The sequence below is a fragment of the Acanthopagrus latus genome, chromosome 16 (genome assembly GCF_904848185.1).
Source record: "Acanthopagrus latus isolate v.2019 chromosome 16, fAcaLat1.1, whole genome shotgun sequence".
NCBI classification, from domain to species: Eukaryota; Metazoa; Chordata; class Actinopteri; order Spariformes; family Sparidae; genus Acanthopagrus; species Acanthopagrus latus.
Genome location: NC_051054.1, coordinates 17,891,211 through 17,905,285, shown reverse-complemented (window position 1 = coordinate 17,905,285; position 14,075 = coordinate 17,891,211). Strand labels below are relative to the sequence as shown.

At 41.6% G+C, this 14,075-nt stretch overlaps 2 protein-coding genes across 3 annotated transcripts; both read right to left on the bottom strand.

Moving 5' to 3' along the window:
- Nucleotides 1-277: 277 nt before the first annotated feature.
- bsdc1 (BSD domain containing 1) lies at nucleotides 278-6,554 on the bottom strand. Of its 2 annotated transcripts, none has more exons than XM_037072235.1 (11): nucleotides 6,406-6,554; nucleotides 5,742-5,796; nucleotides 5,033-5,149; nucleotides 4,752-4,919; nucleotides 4,352-4,406; nucleotides 3,396-3,511; nucleotides 3,173-3,241; nucleotides 2,661-2,748; nucleotides 2,085-2,573; nucleotides 1,823-1,926; nucleotides 278-1,368 (listed from the first exon to the last, which is right to left on the bottom strand). In XM_037072235.1, exons 1-11 carry the CDS (start codon nucleotides 6,414-6,416, stop codon nucleotides 1,339-1,341), a joined length of 1,302 nt encoding a protein of 433 aa, XP_036928130.1. In that variant the 5' UTR covers nucleotides 6,417-6,554; the 3' UTR covers nucleotides 278-1,338. The 2 variants fall into 2 exon arrangements, with proteins under 2 accessions (XP_036928130.1, XP_036928129.1); XM_037072234.1 differs by lacking the exon at nucleotides 6,406-6,554 and adding an exon at nucleotides 6,140-6,228.
- Nucleotides 6,555-10,851: 4,297 nt separating this feature from the next.
- olig4 (oligodendrocyte transcription factor 4) lies at nucleotides 10,852-11,628 on the bottom strand. Its single transcript, XM_037072274.1, has one exon. The coding sequence runs from the start codon at nucleotides 11,626-11,628 to the stop codon at nucleotides 10,852-10,854; it is 777 nt and encodes a 258-aa protein (XP_036928169.1).
- Between the last annotated feature and the right edge of the window lie 2,447 nt (nucleotides 11,629-14,075).

Below are 14,075 nucleotides of genomic sequence, written 5' to 3'. Positions count from 1 at the left end.
CGCACAGACATGCAATCCAAAGCACATAATACAATAATTACGCGTTTTAGTATAAATATTACATCTCTAGGATTTATTTATTTCAGTTACATTACAGATGATGGAAAAGAAAATCAGGAAAGCACGGAGTGTGCTCACATTGCTCCTTTGTCTACTTGGCACTACACCTGCTGAGCTATTAACTTCCACAGATTTGTCATACACTCCTACTTATGTAAAGAATGAGAAATGCTGTCTTTAATTTCAAGCCAAAGAATCTGGTATCATGACACCAGGACCGGTTTGAATTCTCTTTAATATCTTAATGAGTGACATTAATGAATTTCCTCTAACCAAATAATACAAAATGATAAACAACTCAAAGAAGTGAAACACTTGAAACTGACAGAAAGTGACATGAAGCTCATACACTCAAATGAATCACAACATGACAGAGGGGCAAAAGAACTGAAACTGAGACTTTCAGATGACTGACTTGTAACAAAAACATTTGAAGAGTATCATCACACCAATGTGTGTTTTACAAGGCCATATGTTTAGAGTTGGGAGTGAATCCAAAATGAAAGGTGCTCTATGGATGAAGGCCAAAGTATTTTAAGTATTTTCACATTTTGAAGATTCACTTGCATAATAGAGAGAGAGAGAGAGAGAGAGAGAGAGAGAGAGAGAGAGAGAGAGAGAGAGAGAGAGAGAGAGAGAGAGAGACAGAAAGACAGAAAGAAAGAAACATAGGTAGAATTAAATGAACCGATCATCACCATTTACATATCCCTCAAAGAGTATTTAATGAATCGATCATCACCATTTACATATCCCTCGCAGAGTATTTAATCTCAGAAAGGTGACAAGCAGCATTACAGTTTATGGCTATGTTACAGCCTGCATTTAAGTCTTTGCCCAACTTAAAACACACTTGCAACGTACATGATGTATTTAATGGCAGAAAGAAAAAAGGGAAACAGCTCCTTCTGTCACATTCTGACTCGTCACATTGTCCTTAAGATTTAAAGGTCAGAAGGATTGCAACTTCTATCTATTACAAGTGTTGCACACTCTCTAAGTCAGACGTTACGCCAAGAAATAGCCAAGACCTGAGTCATTACCCTCTCGAGTGGCCTATCTGCACTAAACTGACAAAGCAGTTGAATTCTTATTGCCTTGGTCTTACCGTTGCTCTGTTCAACAGGTTCACCACTGTGGTCCAAACCCGCCGGAAAATCCTCTACTGACAATCATGACATGGTGACAGTGTGGACAAAGAGTTAAAACACGTTAAGCATGGTTCGTCTGCAGAGAACTAGCTTTAATGGCGGCACAGAGTTCATGTTGCGGCGGCTCTCAGTCCCAGTTCTCCCAGTCTTCATCCACCTGGTGAAAAGCAACACAAAAAGGGTTTTCAAAAAAAGTTTGAACACGGTGTAAACAAAACTGAATGGGATGATTTTCTAATCCTATTCAACATATACTCATTTGAAAACAATGTATTTCATGGGTAACATTCTGAATTTGATGCCAGCAACACAGTTTAACCAAGTTGGGAAAGCAGGAACAAAAGACTAGGAAAAATTCTGGAGTGCTCCAAAAACACGTGTTTGGAGCCAGAGCATAGGTAAGCAGGTTCACTAGTAAAAGGTGATATTATCCTGATTGAGTAAGATGGGGGCATCCTTCAAAGGCTGTCGCTCATTAACAAGGAAGAGGCAAGGTTCACCACTTTTTGAAGGACATGGGATTTATTTGCAAAGGATCACATTCTGTTTTTATCCATGTTTTACACAGCATCCCAACTTATGTGGACTAGGGTTTGTAACTTCACACTTACCTCTCCAGAAGCTTCTATTTTAGAGAGAGCCATCTGTACCTCCTCCTCTGTCATGTCCAGGTCAAAGTCTTTCTCCCAGTCCTCACTCACATCAGTGCTGGACCCTGGAGTGTGAAAGACAGATTTTGTGACCTTCTTTTAAGCCAATTCAGTGGAAAACCCATAACCACATCGCTTAACTTAATCCTGCTCCAATTTATAATCCTAACTGAAACACTAAGAATCTCTCTGCCAACTGAAAAACGTCCTCAGGTCATCATACCTTTCTTTCCATTGTTAGAAGGTGTAGATTTCCCACTGTCTGAGTTCAGCTCAAACACTCTCAGGTCCTGCGGCCCCTCCTCCTTCACTGTTTCTGGTTTAGAGGTGGGGGCAGAAGCCTGCCCTGATGCCCCCTCTACAGTTGCCTCCAGCTGGGTAACAGCTTCCACTTGAGCAACAAGAGGTAAGTCACTCTTTCCAGGTCTCTGCTCTTCTTGTGTCTTGTCTTCACCATCTTCCAAGCTAGCTTCTGTCAGTTTCTCAGCCAGCTCCACAGCAACGGGCTCTGGCCTCACTTCCACCTGCGTTGGCAGGCTGACGCTGTCGCTGCTGACCGAGAGGGTGGCGTCGCGCTCCTCGTTGGGAGACAGCACGGGGCTCAGCAGAGTGAGTTCTGTTCCTGTCAAAGTCACGGGCAGCCGGGTTGAGCTGTTGTCCAATTGAGGTGTATAGTTGAGATGAGATGATGACGTGGAGCCGAGGAAGTCATCTGACAGCGACAGCAGAAATACCAGTGTTAGTGACAGGGTTGAAAGTGAATCAGTTTATGAAGCACGTAAAACAGACGACAGCATACCCTCCTCCTCCTCCTCCTCCCAGCCCAGAGTCTCTGTGTGTGTGGTCAGTTCTGCCCTCTGCTTCAATGCCACTCTCCTGGCCTCTTCCTACAAGACACGATGGCAAAGAATTTTCAATATATTCAATAATACAAAGATTGTAGTGTGTGCAAAAGGACAATTATAGTGATTTTCATAATGAGACGACAGTTACATTGTTGTTCTTGCATCATCATGCATTAATCGTCTTTCTTTTTCAAAAAGTTAAATATTGTATGGTCAGCTTATTAGCAGCATCAGCATATTAAAGTACATAAGCAGGCCTTTCAATAAACACAGTGGGAAGATGGCACCACTGGCAATAACCTCAGACCATAAGAATGTTTAAAAAAATTCCCCAACTTAAACAACTACTTATCAATTCAAGGCAGTTCTAAAATCAGCCAGTAGGTGGCACCAAAGATGAAATGAGCTGATGTGATAGACTACTGCAGTTCAGAGCACACTATACTTTATTTAATAACATGATTACCTGGTCCAACTGGAAAACTTTGTAGAAATACCTCTGCCAGAATTCTGAATGGGCTACAGCTGCTGGCACCTGTAAATGAAAAGTACAGGTGTCCTTTTAGCATTTGAAAGCTGTTATGGCAGTTACAGCTTTCCAAAGGCATGCAAAGTGTATGCAAAGTATGAGTTCAAAACAAAGGCTGTGCTGTGTATAAGTAAGCGTTGGCAAAAGCAACAACAGTTACCATTTTGGTGTAGAGCGCTCGTATAGAGGGACTGCTGACCAAAAGCTCAGAGATTTCTCCTTTCTTATCTTCCAGGTTAAAGCTGCACAGCCAGTTATCAAACTGCTCCAGGGGACCTGCACAAAAATAATTTCTCATTAAAATACACTTTGAAGATACCAGGGGGGGATCAGCAAATATTTAGAAAGCATGCAGTATCTTATCCATCTATAGAGGATAAGTACACAAATCCAGCAAACCAGTAATTCCACCCTGATAAATAGTTCTGTTGCTGATGAGCATTCAAATCCTGCTAATTATTTATGAATACTGAACAAAAGTTTTGAAGGCAGCATTTAAAGGCAGATAATAACAACAACAACAACAGTGTAATAATAGCAATTATGATCTGACCTAGAAGCCTAACCTTTACTTACAACTGTGCAACAATACCAGGTTTAAACAAAGTGATCAGACATTCAAAAATGTATGTCAACCAATATGTATTGAAACAGCGATAATCGTGGTAATACAATGGAACACTGAGTTAACAATAAACGATGATAGGCCTTGGGCATATTTTGTTTTTGAGTTCATCTGATTGCTTTTTACCAGTAATTGAATAGTTGATGGCAGTTGTTCCTTGTGTGCACTTGTTATGGTTGCAAACTCTCACTCAACCTACCTTACACCAAAAAACTGAAACAAGGCACACAGTACACAAAGTTAAAGATGGATTTGTTTGCACTATTTTTCCTTTTTTTTTTTTAAATATAGAAGTCATGATGATATCATTATTGCAAATATGTGTAGCTTACTTATTAGTGTAGAGGAAATCTTGACATCATGACAGCCCTTTTGAACTAGCTTTGAACAATACCAAAGAAAAGCCCTACCCACAGCCTAACATAATGTAACAAATACTGCTCCATCACTCTGTTTGGGGACTTGCATCACTTCACTGTGTGCTGTCTTACCATCAGGCTCATTGCAGTATGTCGCAGGGTCAGCTTGCAGACTGTAGAGACGTGCCTGCAGGAAAAACAAACTCTTAGCTGTGGTTGTTTAGTTCCCACATGCACATCATGTGCTAACTTTCATAGTCCTCTAGCCTCTTGTAAAAAATATAAGCAGATTAAATCTGCCCTGAATCAACACTTTCTTTAAACACCACGTTTCACTTTCTTCTTTCTTTTTAATATTTTCATAGGGGTCAACCAGAACCTTATGTTTCCCCCCCATGCAAAAGAATCGTGCTTAGCCGTGCAGTTTTAACATTTGAAACTCACTGTTTGTGGTACAGTAAATTTGTTTTTCAAACAGGAGACTGTTAAAGTCAACTGTTCAGCTAAAAGTATAAGACTAACATTTGCCCACCTTAGAACTGTCGTAAACCTCCGTTGTTCCTGCGGGTGTTGCCACCAATGTGATGACATCACAGTCAATGGTTTTATCAGGCGGTGGAGCAAGCGTGTCTGATATCACCCCTAAGAAACTTGAGAGGCCCTTCTTCACCTTTTCTGAGGTCTCAGAGGAACCTTCCACCTGGAAAAGACAGGTTACATTTGGCATTTAGCAGTCTTCACGCTACATGAACACAGACTGTAAGGAGATGCTGTGATTTAAAAAGAACGATCAAGGGAAATGTTGCAACTTACTGCAAGCTTGTTTCTGACAGCATTGGCTGTGGCCACAATCGAGCAGGTTGTGTCATGTTGCACCACAGTGGAGAACTCTGTCAGGTCTCGCTTTAAGAATTCTAAGGCCTCAGATGACTGCAAAGAAACATTAAATTATCAAGATCGACATCCAGATTCAAATTTATGATCTCAGTTGGGGAAGTTATTCAATAAAACAATAACAATAAAAACCTCAATAAAACAATATATACAGTCAAATACAGTTTAGGTAAATACATAAAAACTATGGAAAATAGCTATTTCAAAAGATAGGGAATATACTAACTTTTCATAATTTTGCTTCAGTAACCTCTGGCCTTTAAGTAACAGAGTTCAACAGCTTTTGGCATTGTGAGTTTGTTCTAAAATACTTAAATTACCTAGTACAAGAGCTGCTCTGACAACTGAAGCTATGTAACTTTCTTGATAGTCTGGCTCCTGCTTACAGATAGAGGTAATCTGAGCTTGCTTTCAAACTCAACAATGATGTGTACTCATCTTTTTTTAGTATTATTTATTTAAAGAGGTTCCTCAATCATGCCACCATTAAAAAGGTCGACTATAGATGTAGATACTGAGCTGGACAACTGTGTGTTCAGCCTGGAGGAGGAGTGCAACACTGTCAGGACATTGTAAATGCTGAGCTGCTAGTAAAGACACGTAAACATCTCATTTTCATGTCAGTTACCTTATCTTTGACGGCCTGGAAGCTCTGCTGAAGCCAGCCTCCCCACCAGCCTTCTCTGTAATCAGACAGGCATTTAGACATTGACGTGAGCTACTTCATGAAATGAAACCAGCGGAGGAAAAGATTTACACGAACATAACACCACAACCAACCAACATAAATGTATCAAAGGCTCAACATCGTTGGTGAATCTGACGAGACTTCATACTTCTTATACGTCAGTTGTTGACTTTCTCTAACAATCGCTAACATTAATTTGGCACACACAGCCTAGCAAGCTAAACGAGCTAGCTAGCGTGTGTTATCAGTGCAAAGCAGGCTAACTTGACGAACCAAGCCACGAATACGATCGTGAAGGCTGCATATAAACGCTAAACGTGAGAATGAAGCACACATACAGTCGTCTGAGTGTTACTGCGTGATTTAAGCTGCTCTGCACCGTTGCTAACCAGGCTGTGCTAATGCTAGCCATGCTATGTTTTGGTAAACAAATGCACTTCCTGAACTGATTCCGTGAGCTGTGAAGTGCAGCGTTCACTCAAAGTCACCGCGCCAAACCTTATAAGACACACAACGCAACGAGAGACATGACACTCAGACGACGTCAGTGTCCTCTGCTAAATGATACTTTAAAACAAAAAGTAATTTGCGAGTTCACTCTCACCCTTCAGCCATCTTCAGACGATGACATCATCAGTATTTACTGAACTCTTACCCCGGCTGCGTGGCTGTGAAAAATATAAAGACAAACAATGCAATACGACCCTCCTGCCCGCGATATACAGATTTTATCATTCACACATACAAAGAGATGTTACTGTTTGAAACACTTATCTTTAACAGTTTATAAGCAGAAAAATGTTTTACAGTTTTTTGGGATTTCTCCGGTGGCTGCGGAGGATCAAATTAGACGGCTGCGCTAAAGACCGAGCGGCAGAGACTATAATAGTCTGGGACATGAAGCTAAGTTAATGAGATAACTTCCAGTTGTTTTCTATTGATATCTTATTAGCAATGTTGGGGGGGGGTATTAAACTAGTATCTTTTACCTTTGTATAGTGAAGTAAATCTTCTAATGTTTTAATTTGTTTGTGCAGTCTACTTAACAAAACCTACACACAACTTTAAGCCATGAAAAGAATGGTGTGATATCTAAAGTGTTTTAATTTCATCATCACTTTTCTGCTGTAATTGAAACCTATTTTATAAGACATGACCCCCTTTTTCTTTGTTGACCAGTGTGAAAGCATGCCATGACAATGCATCCATCAGGCAGCTGCGACCGCTCCCCTGACCTTTGCCCAGTTTTCTGAGCAGGTTGTCTCAAGAGGAAGCTCGAAAGTGTAGAAAATTTGGTTGTAGGTTTTTAATCTAAATTGTTTATAATATTAATACTGATGTTGTTTATTCACAAATGATCAGAGAAGCTGCATGCAATTCAGAAGTTAAGTGGTAAACTGCGTACTCCTACTGCAAATACCCCCACCTGGACTCTAGTTTCAAATTGATGGACATGAATCCAAAGCTGGCATTCCTTGGGCTTTCCCAATGTATAGTGGGGTTTTGTAACACAGAGACCATAGACCAAGTCTTTGACCTCTAAATGTCAACTGGACATAAAATTTGCAAATGTTTCGAAACAGCAGGTAACTAACCCTTACACACGAGAGACACACATATTCATATTCATGTACCTATCTGTACACACAACATTTCTGATTTCTGACAAGGACTGAATATTATGGTGTAATTGTGAGAAGACGATTCTCATTAGAAATCTGGAGTCTAGTTTCATTCTCTGTAAAGCATTCTTTTTACGTGGTAGTTGTGTGAAAAGACTAGAGGACTGTATGAAAAGGACCAGAGATTATCAAAAGTGAAGTAAATGCATTTAAAGTCACACCATCGGTAGAAGGGCAACCACAAAACAAAGCATCCACGGCTGAGGATAACGATTTAAACATATGCAAGATGGTATCTTTTAATTGAAACTCATTTAACCAATAAGCTGCATATTAAACCAAAAACATGTCATCATCTTCAAACATTATGTTTGGTAATCAATGCTTAGCAATCCTGAATCCCCTCATCAATCTGCTGCTCTCAGTGCATCTGTGGATGTGCATGTGAGCGTATGTGAGCACCATATTGCATATGAGTGCTGACCCCCCCAGCAGCTGTGCTTTCCCCTCATCAGTATTCCGGGTGAAAAGGGGGCTGTAGCGCAAAATGAAAAAGAAAAGGCAACAAGCCTCTGGAAGTGTTCTCTCCCTTAATTGAAGTTCCCCTTTATCCAGACGCTGCACAATGTCTGCTTATGTCTCCACAATATGTCTCCCCTGTCCGGCCCCTCCATCCTCTTAATTGGGTCTTTCAGTCTCCTAATTAACTCTGTCAATGCAGAATGAGACGAGCCAACATGGGACAAGTGCTAGTCTATTGATCAGTATCTGAAGCAGTTAACTTATCCATCTGTCTACATGGCCACAGTGTGAAATTTTAGACACAAACAATGTGTTTAAGAATACGCTTTTTTGTTTTGTTTTTTAATCTGCCAGTAGGAATAGTTAAAGTTTCCAGTAATGTAGCATGCCCATGCTTTCTTTTAGCAAGACTCAGATGCTTGTTTTTGCACCACATAATGAGTTTTAACCTCACAACTCTAGCATCATATTACACAACACACCATAGAAATGCATGCTAATCATGTATTAACTATATAGTAACTTAGTGATGCTGCACACTCACTTAATGAGAAGAAGCTCCGCTTAAAGCACATCATAACTATTTTCACCTAAACAAAACACAATTCCAACACTAATGCAGAAGCAATCTATCTAACCATCTATACTGATGCTTATACCGCTGCAGAAATGTTTTACCTTTAATTTGGTACAGTTTTTCATGTTTCTTAGACCAGTTATTCACTGGTTAAAGACTCAATAAATGACAAAATTGTACTGAGGTTTTTGTAGATTTAACTATTCCACACTAAATGAAACTTCCACCTGGACCCACTCCAACAAAATAATGAAAATCCTGCAATATAAAAATGGGCCATTTTACAATGGCATACTTTTTAAATTTTTGTTACAAAAGTACATGCTGCTGAAAACACTAATGTATTTAAACTTTTTAATACTACCACTGCTTCTGCATTAAATGACTCTTTTCATTTTCAGAGTTACTTGTGTGTAACATTATGACTCAAAGCAGAGCTGCCACTGCTGGTTAGCGTATGCTAAAGAGCACCATAATGACAGCAGTGACTGACCATAATGGCACACAGAAGACCTGCCCATATTGCATGATTTAAGAAGCATATCCATTACACATCAACCCCCTCCACACCCACACACACTTCAGACTGCTGATGCCTCACCGTGGGTTAACACCATCTGGTGCCAATCAGAAAACACCAGCTTTGCACAAGTCAGTGTCTCTAATCATCTACCTTAGCAAAGGGAAGCAGATCCCCACTAATCTCCACAATGTGTTCCGCTTCCCATTCCCACCTGTGCCCAAATAAAGGGGGGCCTTGTGGGAGGACCCGGGGTCTCTGTGTCAAGGGACCAGAGACCAGGTGACGCTGCCGCGCCAGTCCCCACGACAGAAGCTCTGCCGCTTGGTTTGGCTGGCAGCTGCCTCCCCCCACTGAGACATCCCACAGCTGACAATCCCCTACTACTGACAGGGGCTCTTTCAGTGTCAATAGCCTCATATATTAGAGCTAACCGCCTTTGTGGCGAGAGAGGGTGTCAGGCCTTTTGGCCCAACAGCGCTTGTTACCATGATGAAATGTAGATTGAATAGAGGGGGTCTGTGTCCCAGGCACGAGAGCTTGGACTCCCCCGGCCTTTGTGTCCCACGCATGGCTATTGTTCAAACCTATTCAGGGCTCTCAGGAGGAGGAGGAGGTCTGGTAGGAGGGAGGTGGGTGAGAATGAGTTACATCTCTTCATTTCTCCCCTGATCGCCAGCTCATCTGTCAGCCGTGGGAGGATAAGCATGTATTTTACACGCTTGATTTGTTGCTAAGTGAAGGCCAGCCATTGTCGGCTTGTTTGACTAAATCATGTTCATGGCAATCAGTGTATAATAGTATAGTACAATAGCATTGTAGTACTTAAGTGGACTAATCACTATAAAGAATCAGCAAAAAAAAATCTTACTGAAAATATGTATTGGTAAGGTGGACGTAATGAAAAATATGTGAATATGATGTCCTCTGCTTTAATTCTGCCCTTTGTGTGTGTGTGCTTATATCCATGATCTGATGAGACAGAGACAGATCACTGGCCTAGAGCTGAGGACATGGCTATGTCCCTTGCCCGCGTCAGACAAAAGTGACGCGCCTTCCTGGCGCCTGTGTCGTCCTTTCATCTCCTACACCCTGTTGAGGTGAAGATGGATGGTCCCCTGGCTCAAGAACACCACATTCAGCCTCTGTGTTGGCATATTGTCTCGTCCTTCTGTCCCTCTTTAGCTCTTTAGAGGTTCTGTCCAAAGCTGGTTAGCAACCGATGAAGCCCTTGCCTAAATATCCATTTCTGCACTGCTCTCAAGCACCAATAAAAGCCCTTCTGTTACGTTAACAATGTTGCTGTATTTCTCTTTGTATTGAGCTTCTGTGTGTTCGTGAGTATGAAACCCTTCCAGCAATGTTGTATAGCTGCCTTGTTGAAAGAAATACCTTTGTTTTAGATCATTACAACAAATTGAAAATGCAAAAACACCTCCAGAAATAGTAATACTATTAAATGAAAGACTGCATTCATGGAAAGAAGAACGCAAACAAGAGCTTTTTTTTAATAACAAATCTTTAATTTAGGAAAATAGAAATCCTGCACAATCGGACACAACAGTTTCATTTCTGACAATGTTTCATCACCACTGATATCAGATAAATTAGTATTTGCGACTCTGATAAAATCCCTAGTGCATTTAGAATATTTCTGTATAAATGATGAAATGAGATAGTTGATAAAAAAAAAAAAAACACAATAGCAGCAGTTTGCATGGCAGAAGATATATATACAATATGTACAAGATTTGGCGCCAGCAGTCATTTTAGCAGTCTCTTTAACAATCTTCAGAGGTCACTTGCTGCTCACTTGCTCATGGACAGGTTGTGTAATGTAGAGGTAGTGGTTGGCAAAGGCTGGCAGAGTGAGCAAGGGCAGGGCATGCCGGGAAAGTGCATGTAGGAGCTGCTCAGGTGGAGCGGGTCCTTAAGAAGCCCCTGGACTGGAGCATGAAAACCCAAGAAGCTGGCAGATGGAGGCGAGTGTGGGGCTGGAGCTGCAGCTGTAGAAGTGGAGTGATGCTGCAGTGCTGGAGGCGTGCTGCCCACCAGAGAGTGCAGAGACTGGGCAAGGGGATGCAGAGAGAGGTGGGCTGTGGGGGCCACAGGGGTGATAGCGGGGCGGGCAGCGGTGCGGCTCGCAATGCCAGCACTTCCTCCGTAAACATCCCCAACCAGCTTCTTCATCTCCTCCAAGGAGCTGGACAGCATCAGGATGTAGTTGCGAGCCAGCAGCAGGGTGGAGATCTTGGACAGCTTGCGGACTGAAGGCCCCTGAGCGTAGGGCATGACTTCTCTCAGGCCATCCATCGCCTGGTTCAGATCATGCATCCTTTTCCTCTCCCGGCTGTTGACTTTCAGTCTCAGGTCTTGCCCCTCTTCCTTGGAGATCTCAGACCTGTTGTTGGTCTTACCGCCCAAGCTGCGGCATTCTGTCCTGGTCTGGCCGGCCTCGTTATCGGCTCCATCCTCTCGGCAGTATGTCTGGAACATCTTGTTGGAGAAGAAGCTCCCAGTGGTGTCATCCACGATCAGGTCTGGGGATGAAGCGCGGCTGCCGGTGGAGCCAGAGTCAGAATCCATCTTGGATGAAACTGAGGAAAGTTGAAAAAAATGGTCCAAAAAAGTTTTCTCCGGAAGCTTCTGAGCTCTTCTCTGCAGTGTCACCACAGTCACCAACAGTTTGTGCTTCTCAGGCTGGTGATCCACAGGAGTGTGTCTGTCTAAACTGTCACCCTCCAGACCCACTGGGGTGCATTTATATGGCTGGCCGAACAAAGGAACAATAAAGCTGCATAATGAGACACTTAGAGCCACGGCCAATTGCAGAAGGGACACACTCTCAACCCCCCCAACTCCACCCTCACCCTCCCACACCTCCTCCTTGCAGCCCCCACTTCACCTTCCCACACCCACATTTAACTCCCCCCAACCCTGATGAACCCCCTACACATTACAAAACAGCGGTATGTTCACATATTGTGTTAAGCTGCGCAAGTCAGTTTCATGACCGAATAAACTGAATTTTAAAAAACAACCCACAATTTAATACTGTTTTACTTTGTTTATGTCTGGCGGACCCTGCCACACTTTTCTAGTTTCAAACAGTGTTGCGGTGACCTCATTTGTCTCTGAGAACAGCTTGTTAATCTTGTCATGGAAAAGATCCACATTTCTGAGTTTGTATTATTACTTCATCAGTATTCTAAATATAAAAATTCTTAGTTTGAATTTCTTGAAAACTTCATAGTGTCCTTTAACTAGAAATTAGTGCATATGTGAACATCAGTGAAAATGTCCAATTAAGCAAGTTGCACATTTTAATTGGATTTGTGCAAACACGATTAATGTAATAATCCTGATATGAAATCAAAAGAAATGTTTCGGCCCCTCAAACAGCACCAGTATAGTCCTTTATTCGGCACATACAGACATTTGAAGTGAAATAAAAGTGAGAGGGTGAACCACAGGCCCCTGCTCCATGACACTAGATATATGGTGCCTTCAGGGCCTTATTTACATATGGTATCCATGAGACACGTCGGAGAAAGGTATGAAGCACCATATGAGGTGCTTAAACGTATAAAGAGCCACCGTTAATGGCACACTAGATACAATTCAACCAGGAGCTCGAGACAAAAGGGGTCAGATAAATTTGACTTGGTTCCCAGTCTGTGAAATCACATCACTATCACTGTCAGGGGGTCCTTCAGTTTCAGGAGGTAGTTAAAATGGTACTAAAAAGTGGGCACAGTGTTGTCTTCCTCTAATTTAACTGTAAAGCTGTTAGCACTTTCTCTGGTCTCTGGTCCACGTTTAGTTGTTTCTCTTGATATGAAGTGGTATGAGGCAAACTTGTCCAAGTCAGAGGAGTATGAATTCCCGCCAGGTTTAATGTCCAGCATGGATCTGTTGATCTAATCTGGTGTTTGGATCAAGCTGACTTTTCAGCATTTTTCTCTGTAAATGGATTCCTCCACTTGGCTCAGGAATTTCCTGCCTTCTTCTGCCAAGTAAAGTCCTTAAGTGAAGCAGAGCTACAGGGCTTGTAGTTTGAAAATACAGCAATACTCTGATTATTTGTTAAAGCATTCGGGGTAGCAAAGCAGATTTGCAAAATGACTCAGATGGAGCATTGATTTTCGCCTCGTGCATAATTGCACATGGATTATGCAGGGAATTATTCAGTTCAAATGGACAGAAACATTTTAGAGGTGTCATGGCTGGAATGTGCTGCATTTTCATCATCTGCCAGCTCATGGGAGAAACAATTTGCTTTTCCCTACTCGGCACGCAGTAGGTTTATATTTACCCATCAGCTGCAGCCGTGGGTGTCTCTGAGCAGCTTTATGATCTAGAAACTGGTCATCCTTGGAGTGGAATTTACCGCTACCACCAACTTTCAGTACACCAGTGTGTGCATTTGCATATTTGCGAGGTTCAAGCTGCAGCAGTCCCCCCAAAAACTGCCTTTCATTCCTGGCAATATCTGGCAGTACCATCAGTTCAACTTTGGAAATGTGTGACAAAAGATTATCTATGCTCTGAATGTTTGTGGAACTACATTTTTCAATAGAGACGCATTTACATTTTTGACTTTAAAGTATTCCAAAAGCATTCAGGTTAGGTTACATATTTCTTTAATCCAATGATTTTCTTACGTTTTATGACCTCATCTAACCCTCTATACAAAAACATTGTCAACATCCCTTCCTTAAACTATTTGCAAAATATCATCACTGTTTGACTATAAAACTATAGAGGTATGAATGACTACAAATGCACACTTTGTAGTGAAAATAAAGGCAAATTCTATATTATTCCTTTCAGCCTCATTTTCCAAATCACTTTCATCACTTAGTAATTATGAATAACCCAAATTAATTTCAAAGTTGTCGTTTGAGCTTAACAAAAATTTTAAAACAATCCAGTTCCTTATTTAGAAATCCACAATGCATGCTTTATGAGGACAACCATACTGGACCTTCTAAATCTCCATATAGTTAGGGGGGAGAGGAAGGATGGTTCAT